The sequence below is a fragment of the Trachemys scripta genome, chromosome 14 (assembly GCF_013100865.1).
Source record: "Trachemys scripta elegans isolate TJP31775 chromosome 14, CAS_Tse_1.0, whole genome shotgun sequence".
Taxonomy (NCBI): Eukaryota; Metazoa; Chordata; order Testudines; family Emydidae; genus Trachemys; species Trachemys scripta.
The window spans coordinates 22,397,875-22,413,923 of NC_048311.1; the positions used below are offsets into that span (position 1 = coordinate 22,397,875).

Below are 16,049 nucleotides of genomic sequence, written 5' to 3' on the forward strand. Positions count from 1 at the left end.
GCGCATGCACACACCTTATTGTCCTCGTGCCCAATTTTTTGGTGTTCATGGTTTTGAACGAACTCTCTTCTCTCAAATCAGAATCTTTGTTGCAATCCCGTGTCACAAGACATCCTCTCTGCCTCGCCACCAGTCCCCTTCCTCTCAGTCCACTTTTTTCTGAATCCCTTGGGGGAAGCAGATCTAGTTTAACTTTCAGGCTTTATGATCTGAAAGGAAAACAGGAGCTAACACCCTGAGGAGACCCAGCAGGCTTGTTCCTGACACGTCAGCGGCAACTGTTCTCAAAGGTAGCCATGTGCCAGCCGGGTATCTCCCCATTCCCTTCAATCAAAACCCTCGCACCCTTTCCCAAAGTGCCTGGCAAGAGTGAATATAGTGATGGGGGCTGGGGTTGGGGCTGGATGGTAGCTTTGGAAGCTTAATTACAATGCTGGTAGCAACAGGGCAGGCTTCTGTAACCCACAGGTGAGCTGTATTACAAGTCCCACTCCGTCCCAATGCGTGGAGGATATGACCTGTTATAGCCCCCAGTTACAGAGCCCCTGGACTCTTCAGTTCAAACTGTAGCAGCTTGGGCTTTTAGCTCTGGAGGTCCCTGATTCAGTTGCCAAGATGGCAGCTGTCACACTTCCACCATCCTGCCCTCCAGTGATACTCAATCCTCATCCATAGGTACCTACTCCAATGCTGAGAGGGCAATTCAGTCTCCAGGCTCTGCCTCTCTGCTGAGATGGCCAGCTGTGAGGGAGAAGGGATGCCAAAACAGTAACTGTTTGTGGCTTTCCCCTTGCTCCTTTCCCCCCTTTTTCAGGGCACAAAGGGGGGGAGAAGAGGGGGAGAAAACAAAGAGGGAGAGAAAAATGGCGGCGGAAACGAGAACCAAAGAAATTTCATGTTTTGGGCTCTCTTGTCAAAATTGCAGAAAAATGACAGTTTTCAGTGAACATTTTCATTTTAAGAGGGGGAAGGGAGGGCCATTTATTTAAGAAATAGTTTTGAGTGACAAAGTCTGACCAGATCCATTCATTACCAACTCCAACAGCCCACACACAATGGGCTCTCTGGATCAAATTCTTCCTGACGTAAGCTAGCCCAAATTCACTGATTTACAGCAGAGTGTTGCCTGGCTGTGACCGGTGTCTCTCATTTAAATGTCCACAACTTCATCACCACCTGCCATGTTAAGTGAGACATACAGTCACATCCATGCGCGCTTATTTTCACTGCTTCCAGACTGTTCAGAAGACCCCGCTCTCTCACAAAATGTATAGCTTTTAGACGGTGGTAGCTAGCACTGCTCAAGGGAACCCCTTCAAAAAGAGTCCAGTACAAAGCACTAGCACAATGGAAGTTCCCACGCCAGCCAGCTGACTATCAGCCGTGCCACATTCTGCAGCCATCAGACATCCCTTGCTCTTATGGGCATGTTTCTGACATGCTTAAAATCAGATTCAGAAGATCTCCAATCAATGTCTTTTTCAGCTCTGCCATCTTCTGCCTCCCCTCCAAATACCAGCCTGCCCACTGCAGAGATAGCATCGTGATGGGGGAATGGAAGCAGAGCTGTAAATCTTACTGCCTGCTTTTTGCTCTTATCTCACCAGCAATGCATTTGTGCACTGCAGGAAATGTTGTGCCCCATGTGGTTTGGAGCAGGAGGTGGAAGGTTTGCTGGGGGAAAGCAGCAAATTGTACCTGAGGACATGTGGTACATTTGTCGGCCAGCAACTATAGCTCAGAAAAGCCTCTACCTTGGGATAGGGCAGGCTCGGTTACAGGCTTCACACTCATCTGTGTGTTTCTTGTGCAGTCAAACATCTCTTGGAAACAAAGTCAAACTGGTTGATCAGAAGAAGTCCAGGAAACTTGCCCAAATGAGGCAGCTTTTACTGTCAGTTTCACAGGGTTTTGCTTGATTCTAGTGTTGCCATTCCAAAGAAGTCTCTTTCTTGTTCTGTTTACTCAGGAATTTGCTGTCACCTCTTAGGCATTCAGAATATCACTGAACCAAGCTGTCAGCGAGGTTACCTCTGAAAATCCTAGCGTATGGCTGGTCTCTGTGCTGCTGGCTGGTTTCGCACCCATTGTCTCCGGGCTCCCTATGACATTGGTCACTTCTGTGGCATGCCATTAAGTACTCGTTATCTATATTAAACTGTCCGGAGCAATCCCATGAGCTCTTGAAGAATAAATGATTTATTTGTGACAATGTAATGCAATTAGCGCTAATTGTACAGTGTAACGTCTGCAACACATCTCTGTAATTACAGGAAAGCTCCCTGGCAATGAGATCTGATAATGGGGCACTGTTCAGCCTTTTGAACCATGGCTTCAGCTGTAGGTTACGGGGAGAAAAAGAGAAGTTTTGATGAATCACGTAATTATGTTCCATTATTCGAAAAGGGAGGATTCTGGGAGATGAGCGCTCGAAGGTTAACGGGAGTTGCAGGGCAGACCTTGTTTGCCGTCTAAAGATGATTTGCTGTGACTTCTACCTCTAAGAGTGCATGATCCTCACGCATCGAGGTTGAATATTTACACCCAAAACCCCGCGGAATGGTTTACAGTTCAGTGCTGTCTGAGAAGAGCTGGTGAATCAGGGCTGTGGGAGGAAGATGCAATCTGACTGGCTGGCTCTTAGTCGACTCTGGCTGACTTTGTGTCTTCTAAGCAGCAGCTTTCCTCCTACCCTCCTTTCTCCTTGGCCATCCCATACTCTACACACCTCGCTCCGATGGCTCTTCTTGGATTCAGGGCCTCTTGCGGAGGAGATGGAGCTGTTCTCCAGACCGATCCCCAATTATAAATTAAACATGAGAGTCACAAACTGATAAGTCCCAGCGTGATTCTGAGGGCTGGTTCCTCAGCTGGGGTCAGTCACCATAGCACCATTGACATCAGTGTTGTGCAGCAGCTGGGCTGGAGGGGAGAGGGACGCTCAATGAGGGAAAGTGGCCATTGGAAGTTCCCTCCCCTCTCTCCCAATGAAATTTCAGCAGCAGTTTGTGCCCTTCCAGCCATGTCTGCTGCTTGTTTTCCATTATGAACCCCACTGACAGCTGAGCTGCTGCTGGGGTGCCTCCCTCTCTCCCCGTAATATCTTGAGTGAATTTTGTGCTGAAGCCAGGCGCTGGATTAACAACCCTGGAAACTGAAGCCTTCTGCAGTGGACAGGGCTCCAGCACTGTCGTCTTTCCTGACCCACCCCACAAATGGGCCAAGAGGATCACGTTGAGTGAGGGAGAGGATAGTTGAGTTTAAGGCCTATTCAGCCCTTGGTCTTCCATCTGGGGCAGTGGCTTCTGTGCTAGGAGCCCAAGTCCAGGCGGAAGTGCACCAAACGGATTGTGTCCATTCCTAGCAGCCTTCCCCCGTAATGGGTCTCAGGCACTTTGAGCCTGCATTTGAGCTAGTGTCCTAGAAGCAAAGGGCTCTTTTTCCTAGTCCCCTGCTGTTTCAAGGGACAGCCAATGGGATGATCCCAGAGGAAGGTGCTACTCACTCAGAATAATGATGGCAGAACCAGATCCTGATAGAGGCTGAATTGATACCCCCGGATCAGACTCTCAGATTTTGAACTCCTGGAGGATTCTGAACTTTGCAGTTTGAGCCAGTCTCTAAACTGAATTCCTTTAAGGGTTAAAGGGCATCGGAGATCATAGGATCCCAAAGCTGTCTCAACCCGCACGCTCTCTTTCAGTGTCAGCTTTGTCACTGATAGTCAGAAAGCCTTTGAAACAGCAGCAGTTCAGGCTAAAGTCATTCTCCACTTAGAGAAACCTGCTGTTCAAAAGAAACCGCTGGGCGGTTTCCCTTGTGGCCACATTCGGATTCAAACCCTCCGGTGAACCGAATACAAAAAGTAATAGCGTTTGTTTTCCCCTCACTTTTGTTCAGCTCTTCGGCATCAGCCCAAGTTGCTGCCGCTTCGACAGCGTCATTCATCCGGTGCCCCAGCTGAGACACGTGCTGCTATTGAATGTCGTGGATCCGGCAGACAGCCGAGGTCCTGAGATCTTTGCACCTCTGGTGCTATTATTTCCTATTCAGTTTAGCGTGATTAAAACAAATGTCTATTTCAATAAATAAATAACACCCAAGAGTGGAGCGCACCTGGTGAAGCTTAAAGAGCCGTTTTCTGAGTGATAGTAGCCCACAGCAAAGCCTTCAAGGAGCGGGAGCAAATTTCATTCTATTTTTCCAAGCTATGACTGTCTAAATCAGGGGTAGGCAACCTATGGCACGTGTGCCAAAGGTGGCACGTGCGCTCATTTTCAGTGGTACTCACACTGCCCGGGTCCTGGCCACCGGTCTGCATTTTAATTTAATTTTAAATGAAGCTTCTTAAACATTTTAAAAACCTTATTTACTTTACATACAACAATAGTTTAGTTCTATATTATAGAAAGAGACCTTCTAAAAACATTAAAGTGTATTATTGACACGTGAAACCTTAAATTAGAGTGAATAAATGAAGACTCGGCACACCACTTCTGAAAGGTTGCCGACCCCTGGTCTAAATAATCTTCCCATCTTTTCCATCCCTCATTGATGAATATTACCTACTCATTGCCACAGTTTGTAGAGAAAGGGAGCCAAGGCACCCACCTTTGGATGCTCTTTATTGTTTGATAAAGCTGGGCATATCTATTACAAACAGTGAAATGCAGCTGCATAACTTCATGGGCATAACTGAGAGGCCCCAGAGTCTTATGATTGAAGCAGGGGTCTAGGACTCAGGGCCCTGGCTTCAGTTCCCAGTTCTGCTGCAGACTTCCTGTGTGATCTTGGGCAAATCATTCAGTCTCTATGCCTTAGTTCTTGATCTGTAAAAGTCCTTCCCTATTACCCCCTATCTCCCAGCAGGATTGTGAGTGGTTGCAAGGTGCTCAGGTATTACAGTGATGGGGGATTATGAGTTCCTAGACAGACAGAAGGCAGAGATGGGACCTAACCAAGTCCCCCTGATCTGAGACACCAGCAGAGTTTGGGGGAGTTCCTGTCTCTGTAATGGGGTGAATCAAACCAAGGGGGCCTCCAGCTCAAGGGCCTCTCCCGACAGTCTCCCCAGTAACCATGTCCCAATCCCCTTAAGGTTTTATAGGTTAAAACCAACACTTTGAATGCAGCACAGAAACTTAGCGCAGAGCATTGGTGTAATGTGCCGTCTGTAGAACATGCAACTTGATAAGCTAGCAGCTGCATCGCCCACCTCGCTACCTTCAGTTTCCAGGTAGTCTCAATGTGCTATGTGGAATCATGGATCTTCTTAAACCGCAGGCATTTAGTAAAGGAAAATGCTACAACTAGAGGCACAAATAGGCTTCCACACAGCTCAAGCTCCAGCTCTTGTCGCCCTTCTTAACCAGAGGTCACATCCTGTCTGGAACTCTACACCGCCTACAGACCTCTAGTGGTTAGATGGCATACTGCAGGTAAACATATCATTGCACATGTGGCCTCATGTACAGCATTTTGCTGTAAGTGTATCTCGAGGTGACAAGGGCATGTGTAATGAGGGCAAAACTTGCACCTCCCGGAAAGGTCATGTTCTCCTTGTTGAGTACAGATGGTGTGACCAGCGCTGCTACCTGGACCATACTGCAGCTGCATTCCATAAACTCAGCAGTGACAATAATCCTCCTAACAGAGGGGTCCAAAACTCTCCCCTGTCACCCCAAGCCCCCAACTTGTTTGCTTGAACCCACAATCCCTGTCTTCAGAGACACGGCCTTGGAGCCATGGAGCTGCCATGGTGCAGACATAGTCCTTTCATCTGCAGAACCTAGTGGCAGGGGCATCTGCAGCAGCATTCTGTGATTTTGGTAGCTACGTTTTCAATAATGTGGGCATCTGGCCTTCCTCCATATTCACTTCTTTTCATCTGTCTCCTGGAGCAATAATGCATATGCACAAGTTATTCTCCAGTCAGCAGAAATCCAACTGCTCTGATGTGCCTTTATACACAATTTTAATATTTTAAAACTGTGTGCCTGACTTGTTTGGTCTCTTCCTAGTTCTGTATTTGCTCTTTTGAAGTCATTTTCCTAGGTTTCTTCTTGCAAGCAGCAGAGACAGAGGGGGTTAGGAAGGGTAGGGCGAGGAATGAAAGCCTAAGAAGAATGATGAGAAATGCTTATGTCGCACATTTATTGGCATGTCTGTTCATTGTGTAAAGACTTGCTGGGTGGGAATAGATCACTTGGCCTAACAAATAGCAATTCTAAATGATCTGGAGAAATGGTCTGAAGTAAATAGGATGAAATTCAATAAGAACAAATGCAAAGTACTCCACTTAGGAAGGAACAATCAGTTGCATACATACAAAATGGGAAATGACTGTCTAGGAAGGAGTACAGCGGAAAGGGATCTGTGGTCATAGTGGATCACAAGCTAAATATAAGTCAACAGTGTAACACTGTTGCAAAAAAGAGCAAACATCATTCTGAGAGGTATTAGAAGGGGTGTTGTTGTAAGCAAGACACGAGAAGTAATTCTTCCGCTCTACTCCATGCTGATTAGGTCTCAACTGGACTATTGTCTCCAGTTCTGGGTGCCACATTTCAAGAAAGATATGGACAAATTGGAGAAAGTCCAGAGAAGAGCAACAAAAATGAATACAGGTCTAGAAAGCATGGCCTATGAAGGAAGATTGAAAAAACTGGGTTTGTTTAATCTGGAGAAGAGAGGACTGAGAAGGGACATGATAACAGTTTTCAAGCACATAAAAGGTTGTTACAAGTAGGGAGAAAAATTGTTCTCATTAACCTCTGAGGATAGGATAAGAAACAATGGGCTTAAATTGCAGCAAGGGTGGTTTAGATTGGACATTAGGAAACACTTCCTAACTGTCAGGGTGGTTAAACACTGGAATAAATTGCCTAGGGAGGTTGTGGAATCTCCATCATTGGAGATTTTAAACAACAGGTTAGATTGTCAGGGATGGTCTAGATAATACTTAGTCCTGCCAGGAGTGCAGGGGACTGGACCAGATGACCTCTCGAGGTCCCATTCAGTCCTATGATTCTATGAAACCCCCTTCCAGAGTCAATGTCTCCTCATTCAAATCTCTTTGAAACATTCTGCTTACAGACAGTTCTGTTACATGACCATGTGCGTTTTTGCATTTGTCATTACTCCTATTTTTTTTATAATAAAAGGACTCTATCGTATTAAATGTAACTATTTTTAAAACCACATTCCCTCAGTAACACCTTATTAAAATCTGATCTATTCATCAATCTAGATGAGCCTAGACCAAAATATCAAATCCAAAAATACATAAACAGTGATGATGTGATGAGTGAGACCTTGTTCTGAGTTTTGCTGTTGGCCCCTGTGTCAATAATGTGTCAAGGAAAATCTGTATGTGTGGAATCTGGATTTATATGCCCCGATCCTGCAAAAACATATGCAGGTGGTTAAGAAGTTTTACCACAGACTTCAATGGAGCCAGGATTTCACCCAATGTGGATAATCCTGCTAAAAGCAATGGCTGAAGTCTTTGCAGGATTGGGATCTAATTTTGACACCCAGCCTACCCCTTCTTTCACCATGAATGCTGTGTTTTTCCTATGAGCATTCCTCTGAAGTTGGATGATGAAAATAAACTTGTCAGTGTCACTTTCTGGCTCTCCTGCTCTAGAACCCTGCTATTATATTTGGGATGCAAACAATGAGTTTACAGCAAAATAAAAATCTGAATTAAACAACAACAGAAAGCTCAAACTGTGTCTTGATCTTAGGGTTTGTAAAAAAATTCAAAACATAACATTTTAAGTGTGACCTGACCTGACAGTATCCCTTAAAAAATGCTTTGTTTCCAGACTTCTGCTTTCTTCCCCACCGAACGAGACAGTCCTGTTAGTGACATTATAATCATTCCCACAACAATTAGCGAGTGCGAGCGTGGCATAGAGGAATGAGTCAGGAACCCCCAAGATCTAGTAACAGTTCTGCCACCCTAGTCTTGGGAAAGTCATTTAACCTTTTTGTGCCTCAGTGTCTCCAGCTGTAGAATGGGGATACTTTATTGTATACATCACAGACCTATTGTGTGGTTAATGAGGCAAAGTTTGTATAGTACTTTGAATGGGTAAATGTTATATAAAACTCTTAAGTATTTTGACTTGAGTATGTATCTCTCTGTCCACCTGTGTTTATTTCACTGCCCTCTGCGGGATAGACTTGGAATCGCTCAACTCTCATATAGAACAGTATAGGGGCTGGGGGCCCACACTCGTGCAGTGGGAGTGTCAGAGTTCTTTCCCGGCTGTTTTCAGTTGCTATGGCATGCAGTACAGTGACAACCATGAAATCCTAAGTGGCCATAGATTTCTTACAGCATTTACATTATTGTTACAACTAAACCGCTCTCTGAAAATTCCCCTCCTGGATAATAGAATAATCTGCAGGAAGCTACTCCCCTGGAACCTATACAAGAACAGTAACCAAAGAGAGAGAGGGAAGAACTGTGCAATGTTCTCTCTCATTGACTTTATTCAGATATGCAAATAAGCATAATTAATTCTTCCAGAAACCTTTCCCGATGGGGAAGACAGAATTGAAAGTGTCTCTGTGGGCACTCTGCATATAATGTTTGATAATCTAACATTTCTCCTGCAGATCTTTCACGTGCTCCCATGTTTGTGTTTTCTGTAGCATGCTGGAATACTCCCTGGACTTGCAGAATGTCAGTTTCTCAGCTGTTCGGACTGTCCGAGTACTTCGGCCACTCAGAGCCATTAACAGAGTTCCCAGTAAGTCGATTCCCTGTTGTCTTCCCTTTTTCAGTTTGTTCCAGCTCATTATTCCAGAGACTGTGGAGCTGAAGGAGCAACTGGGATGCTTTGCATCTTTTTTCTCAAGTTGCACTAAAAATGTTTGTCTATGTGTCTTGAGTGGGCTGGCTCCTACAGCTGCTATTGTGTTCCCTGGTCCTTTTGTAGTTCCTAACACCATGCTGGTTTTAGTGAATAGTCCATCCATCTAACCATCTTTGGAAACAGGAGCAAACTGGTAATCAAAAAGCCAGTCATAGACCAGCCACGCTGTTCCATTTATTTATCTGGTACGCTGCCCCCTCCCTGCTAGGGAGCTCCTCTCCGAATCACTTTGCAAGTAGATGAAAAGTTAGTTTGGAGGAAGGACTGGTGTGTGATGTAAAAGGCACTGAGGAGAGTGACTGATCTGGTCTGTCTGTTTTTGGAGGGGGGCGGGTATAGATCATGAGTGGGGAGCACTTGCCATGCTTGTATTGTTACAATAGTTCAAGGATACACCGTGGACCACATCTTCAGCTATCCTGCAGCAGCTTTGCATCTTCCCTTCCTCCACTTCTTAGGACTTGTTTACACAGGGGCAGGGCCGGCTCCAGGCACCAGCTTCTCAAGCAGGTGCTTGGGGCGGTGGCTCCGGAGAGGGGCGGCACGTCCAGGTATTCGGCGGCAATTCGGCGGACGGTCCCTCACTCCGGCTCGGAGCGAAGGACCTCCCACCGAATTGGCGCTGCAGATCGCGATCGCGGCTTTTTGTTTTTGTTTTGTTTTGGCTGCTTGGGGTGGCCAAAACCCTGGAGCTGGCCCTGCACAGGGGAATGTATAGGCAGAACTATACAAGTATAATTTTATTGCTATAGTTATAGTATAGCTTCCCCTGTAGACACTCTTATTCTGGACTGAGAGAGCCTTTTTTCCATTTAGGTTATACTACTTTCAAAGTGATATACCAGTATAGTTGTGTGCCGGTAATTTTCCCCATAGAGACAAGCCTGGAGTCACTACTTAGGATCCCCTAGGCTAGGGCCATGTTATTTGTGTAAATCAGCAATTCTCAACCTTTTCCACAGTGGGACCATCCTCCTATTTAGCAACATGGGAAGGACAAGGTGGATGCGAGCTGCTGATTGAGAATTCATGATTTGTCTTTCAGGGAGTTCAATGATGCTATGGCCCTCACCAAGTTCGTTATCGTCTTTAAGAAATTATGCGAAACCTTCCTTTCCCCCAGAAGTGATGCTCCACAATAGAAACAGACCCTTCTAGGGCCAAACGCCAGCAAAAAACAAACCTACCCCAAGTAGAGTTTTGGCCCTAAGAAGACGGAAGTGTCATTGCTGGAGACGCCATTTGGCCCACAGGGATTTTGCTATTGATTTTAAGTATTCAGATGATACAGGGATGGGCAGCAAGATAAAACCAGCAGGTAGATAGATAATAAGCTTGGTCCCACTCATAAATTCTGAGAATCATGTGTGCTAAATGCAGATGCAACATCACTGGAAAAGATACACTGGATTCCAAACACATAGAAAGTCTCTAATTCACCATGGTTATCAGCCAAATTAAATCTAAATCAGAAGAGCAGCCCACCTGGTTGAACTAGCCTGTCTCCTCAACGGGCGCTACGTGGCCCCCACTCTGTCCAGCGATGCTGGAAATTCCTAGGCTGTAATTATTTTTCCGATCCTGTCTATTAAACTTAATCGGGTTGGCTATTTGCTGTTGTTTTTATCATTACAGTAGCTTCAGAACCCTGTTTGTAATTTCCCCCCCCCTGCAGAATTGATGGATGGTGGAATTTATCTGCCGCTGTCTAACTGTGGATGTAATTCACTTAATGGATTTGCAAATTCTGGGGGATTTATCCTATCTCTTATGTAGTGGAGCTAGAACAGAATAAAAACATAAGGTGGGAATGGAAGAAAGCGAGCTCTGATAGATGATAAATGCAGGAATTAGAACAGGTTGTTTGTTATTTAGGAGTTATGTAGGGAGGCTTATCCAGTCAGAGGAGGGACAGCGTGGACTGGAGGTGACAGCATCCGGTAACAATGAAAAAGGCTTGTTGAGGTACGAAAAGTAAAAGAGGCCACAGTGAAGGTTTCCTTAAATAAAGATCAATATAAGCAAGAGACCGAATGCAAGAGATGGAGAGAGAGAGGGAAAGAGAGATGAGCAGAATATTACAGAGATGTCGGATGAAATCAATTTTTTTGTGTAAATGTCAAGTTGAAGTCACCATCAATTTGTCTTTGGTACAGAACTGAATGTTCCCAAACTTGTATGAATTAACTGCCATCGGAAGTCCTGTATTTTAAGGAGGAGACGGGATTTAGAAGAGATGAGAGGAATTAGGAAGGGAAGGGGATTTTAATTTATACTGAAGGCTCTAGAATTACTCTAGAGGTAATGTGAGTAGGAGGAGCTTATGGGCGAATGGCAGAGTTCAGTCTAGGTTAAGAAGGAAGAGAGTTAAGCTGAAAAGTTAGGGAAGGAGAATTTTGAGAGGAAGGGGAGGAGTTCAAAGGGGAAGAAGTGAGGGTGGAAAGATGGTGGGTTAGATGCCCCAGTGATTGTGAAGAGGTGGGGCTAATGGCGGCATGTAGGGTTGAAGGGAGAAGGTCCCAAGATCCTTGTCAGGAATTCAGAGGTGAGTGGGGGAGCTGTAGTGCCTGGAAGACACCCGCGGGTGAAAAGGACATTGGGTGGGAAGACAGTGGGAGATTACTGAAGGGAGTTGAGCAGTGAGTGGGTGGAAGGCCACTTGGGAAAGGACAGGGTGGGGAGAGCTTAGCCTGAATGTGAGGAATGAGGACATTTAAAGGCCACTCCCCCTTTTGCCTCAGGTATGCGCATCCTGGTCACGCTGCTCTTGGACACACTGCCCATGCTGGGGAACGTCCTCCTCCTCTGTTTCTTTGTCTTCTTTATCTTTGGCATCGTGGGAGTCCAGCTGTGGGCAGGGTTGCTCAGGAACCGCTGCTTCCTACCTGAGAACTTCAGTCTGTAAGTATGAATAAAGGCTCCCTATCTGACCTGGGAATGAGGCCGATTGAAACCTGTCTAAGAGTCAATTCTTGCTTCCATCGAAGCCAATAGGAATGTGCCATTGACAGCAGTGGGACCTGGACTTGGCTGTAAGGAACCACCACTGCTGTGATACTGAATTTCTTCATGGGTTTCATGAAAGGAATGCTCCAGAGACAGGTGCTTTCTCAGCTCAGTGAAGAATGAGCTTAACAATACATCAATCTAATAAACCTCTGGCATTAAAATAGGTATCTGCAGTACATCTCTGTTAATGTGACCTATGTGTCTAGAGGGAATTTCACCCTCTGATCCTGATGTAGTGCAAGGAATGGTAATTTCCCAGCTTACAGAAACACAATGTAAATGTGAGACACTTCTGCCTGGAGATCAGTGATTGAGGAATTCCACCTGGCTGAGGAAACAGACAGCCAGTCTCAGCTGGTATCAGGAGACTAGTGCCTGAGAGACAGGTGAGATGGATAGACTGGGGAAGGGACCTTAACTGGGAAATTAGTCACTGGGGAATCCCGGCTAACTGTAGGCCTATTAGCATGTCAAAAGGTAAGTGGCTGAGGGATATAGACTGAGGTCTGGGTTGTACTTATAAATTGGGTTAACATAGTTACCGCTATGTATTCACACCCCTGAGAGTCATAGCTATGCTGACCTAACCCCTGGTGTAGACGTGGCTAGGTCAATGGAATCCGCTCGGGGTGGTGGATTGCCTCTGTTGTAAGAAGCATCTAGACTATGGTGCTACTGCAGCGTATCTGTGCCACTGTAGTGCTCATAATGTAGAACGGGGGTTCTCAACCTTTTTCTTTCTGAGCCCCCCCCCCCAACATGCTATTTAAAACCTCCACGGCCCACCTGTTCCCCAACAACTGTATATATGCATATAAAGCCAGGGCCAGTGTTGGGAAGTAGTAATAAGGGCAATTGCCCGTGGCCCCCACCACAGGGGGCCCCGCAAAGCTAAGTTGCTAAGGCTTCAGCGTCAGCCCTGGGTGGTGGGGCTTAGGGCCCTGGGCTTCAGCCCCATGCGGTGGGGCTTTGTCTTTCTGCTCTGGGCCCCAGCGAGCCTAATGCCAGCGCTGGTTGGCAGACCCCCTGAAACCAGCTCGCAGCCCCCCAGTGGGTCCCGGACCCTTGTTTGACACGCACTGGCATAGACGAGCCCTGATTGTCTGCCCCTAAGGATGTTAGTGGGTATAAGCACATGCACCTGGAATATTCGTAGCTGAGAGATATTGGCCTGATGTTTCTGTCTATTGGTACTTAGTGGCTGAGAGATCCCAGCTGGCATTGCCCCTTTGTGGGAAGATCCGTGATGATGGGATCTCAGGTGGGAGGTTCATGCCATCTCTCCCTTTGCCCATTTTCCCATTCTATGGTGTGTTGTGTTGCTCTTCTAATCCAATAGCTTTTCACACTCACCCTCCAGTCACATGTTTACTCTTGGCTTAACAGGCTTTGCAATTTTTGTATACAAGATGAAAAACTCAAGAAATACATAAATCAGCAGAAACTAGCATAAAGCAACCAGGAGGTTACTCAAGCTGGGTACTGCCTTCCTCTGCAAGTGACACAGTTACTCAGCGTGAGCGAGGGTGACGGGATCAGGCCCTGCATGTTCTACGGTAACATGCAAATGAAATGGACTTCACCCAAATTAGTGTATTATTGCCCCTTTGCTGAGCGGAAGCCAGGTTTAGGCCTTGCAGGTCAATTCTGCGTTCGGAGCAGAAATCGGTGACTTGGATTCCAGCAGTTTCGTAGCGTAATGTGTGTGTTTACCAAATGTACATGAGTCCCGTTTCCTTGAACAGAGGTGGTCACAGACTGCACACAGGCAGCTTGCTCTCTTCAGGTCTGAGACCCACCTCTGTCCTGCCCCAGAAGCAGCTACCTTTCGCTTCTGTCTCTCTCTCTGTGGCCTAGTCTACATTTAATAGCTACAGAACTCAGAGACTTGAAAATTCCACACCCCCAAGCACCGTAGCTACACCGACCGAGCCCTAGTGTAGACGCAGCTAGGGCAATGGAAGAATGCTTCCGTCAACCTACCTGCCATTACTTGGAGAGCTGGAGTTCCTATAGTGATGGGAAATCTCTTCCGTCACTATTGGAAGTGTCTGCACTATGACAGTACCGTGGTATAGCTACAGCATCTTAGCTGTGCCTATGTAGCAGCCATAATGTAGACATGCTCCCCCCCCCTCAAATCTCAGTTGCTTAACAAACAGTTTTCTCCTCCTGCCCCAGGAGACTTGTCTCTGGGAAACTCCCTGTCTCAAAGCTGCTCCTCTCGGACCACATGGCTTTCAAAGGTGAGCCAGGGCATCAGCTCTCCTTTTGTGCAGCGGCTTCATGTACAAAGAAACCTCAGCGCTTTCACTGCCAGACAAAGGAGAGTGATTCAGCCAATCCGCCCACACTATTTCTTTAACAAAGTGCTGGGGGCTAATGAATCAAATGACCCCAATGGTCAAGACATTAGCCCCTTTCGGTGTAACAGTATATACAGTACACCGCTACCTCGATATAACGCGACCCGATATAACACGAATTCGGATATAACATGGTAAAGCAGTGCTCCGGGCGGGCAGGGCTTCACACTCCGGTGGATCAAAGCAAGTTCAATATAACGCGGTTTCACCTATAACGCAGTAAGATTTTTTGGCTCCCGAGGACAGCGTTATATCGAGGTAGAGGTGTACCAGTATACAAATAATCCAAAGCCTGGAGGGTCACTTGGACCCTACTCGGTTCTAAACCTCCAGAAGACAGGACCATGCTCCCTTAAAAATCAACATTCCACAAATATTCCCTACTCCCAAACAACACCCCAAACTCCCACCCAGATATGCTCTGCAGGAACAAAGGAGGTTGTGACAAAAGTGCCATTTCAGGCACGTGGAGCACTGCCTTTAATTGTTGTACAGTGCTTAAATACCACCCTGACGGATATGTGCCTTAGAAAAACCTGAGAGAGAGAGATCGCTCAGACTTCCCAGATTCAGCATACAATTACTGCGTGACCTTTTCTGCATGTGCCAAGACACTGAGACCTAAGCCCCATTCAGCATCTGATTATTTATTTTTTGGCGGTAGCAGTAGCACCTAAAGATCCCAACCAGATAACTGAACTGTGCCTAGCCTGCATTAGGCTGTAGGCTGTGCAAACACACAGGAAGATGCAGTCCCTCCCCAAAGAGCTATTCATGTTCATCGATTTTTAAGGCCAGAAGGGACCGTTCTGATCAAACTTTTGTTTGCTGGCTTCCAATTTCTCGGTTATTCTTGGCCAGACCACTTGTCTGGAGTATTAACACTTTCAGAACCTTACTGATATTCTAAATATCCCCTAGTACAGTGGTTCTCTGCCTTTTCCAGACTGGGACCCCTCCAACTCTGCTCTCCCCTAGTCTTGATCTAGCCTGGGGCAAGGTGGTCATCATGCCCTGAAACCTATTCACTAAACCCCAGGAGTCACAACTCCCAGGCTGAGAACCAGGGCCTTAGTATTATTCCTCTTAAAGAACCAGCGTCCAAAACATCAAAAGAGACACAACAGAACTACAGTAAATATAACTATACTCTCAGTACTAGAGGTGTGAGGTAGGGTTACCATTTGTCCGGATTTACCCGGACATGTCCTCCTTTTGTGTGCTAAAAATAGCGTCGGGGGGAATTTGTAAAGCACTCACAATGTCCGGGATTTCCCCCTCCCCCGGCAGAGCGAGCGGCTGGGAGGGCTGCAGGAAAGTCCCGGGCTGGACTCCGGAGCAGCTTCCTCCTCCTACCCCCCCCCCCCCTGCATTCTGAGCCGGCCGGCAGCTCCTCCTCCTGCAGCCCGCTCCGGCAACCCTGTGCAGGGCCAGGGACCGGGTTTTGTGTTGTGCAGGGGAGCTCAGCCATGTGTCCGGCTGGCACAGAGCCCAACACCCTGTTCTGAGCAGCAGGGTAAGGGGGGCAGGAGAAGGGACAGGGAGGTTCTGGAGGGGGCAGTCAAGAAACGGGGGGGGGCTTTTGGAGGGGAGTGGAGAAAGTTTTGGGCAGTCAGGGTACAGGTAGGGGGTAGGGTCCTGGGGGGCAGTTGGGGGGGGTCTTAGGAGGGGGCAGTTAGGGGACAAGGAACAGGGAGTCTTAGGTAGGGGGTGGGGTTCTGGAGGGCAGTTAGGAGCAGGGGTCCCAGGAGGGGGCAGTCAGGGGACAAGGAGCGGGGGGTAGGGG

At 46.9% G+C, this 16,049-nt stretch overlaps 1 protein-coding gene across 16 annotated transcripts in view; it reads left to right on the forward strand.

Moving 5' to 3' along the window:
• LOC117887252 (canalicular multispecific organic anion transporter 2-like) overlaps positions 1 to 16,049 on the forward strand; it is a 255,099-nt gene that overhangs the window by 6,574 nt on the left and 232,476 nt on the right. For all 16 annotated transcript variants that reach the window (XM_034789635.1, XM_034789622.1, XM_034789620.1 and 13 more), the window contains 2 exons: positions 8,665 to 8,762; positions 11,630 to 11,789. In XM_034789635.1, the coding sequence (XP_034645526.1) occupies positions 8,665 to 8,762; positions 11,630 to 11,789 (258 nt within the window). The remainder of the gene's footprint in view (positions 1 to 8,664; positions 8,763 to 11,629; positions 11,790 to 16,049) is intronic.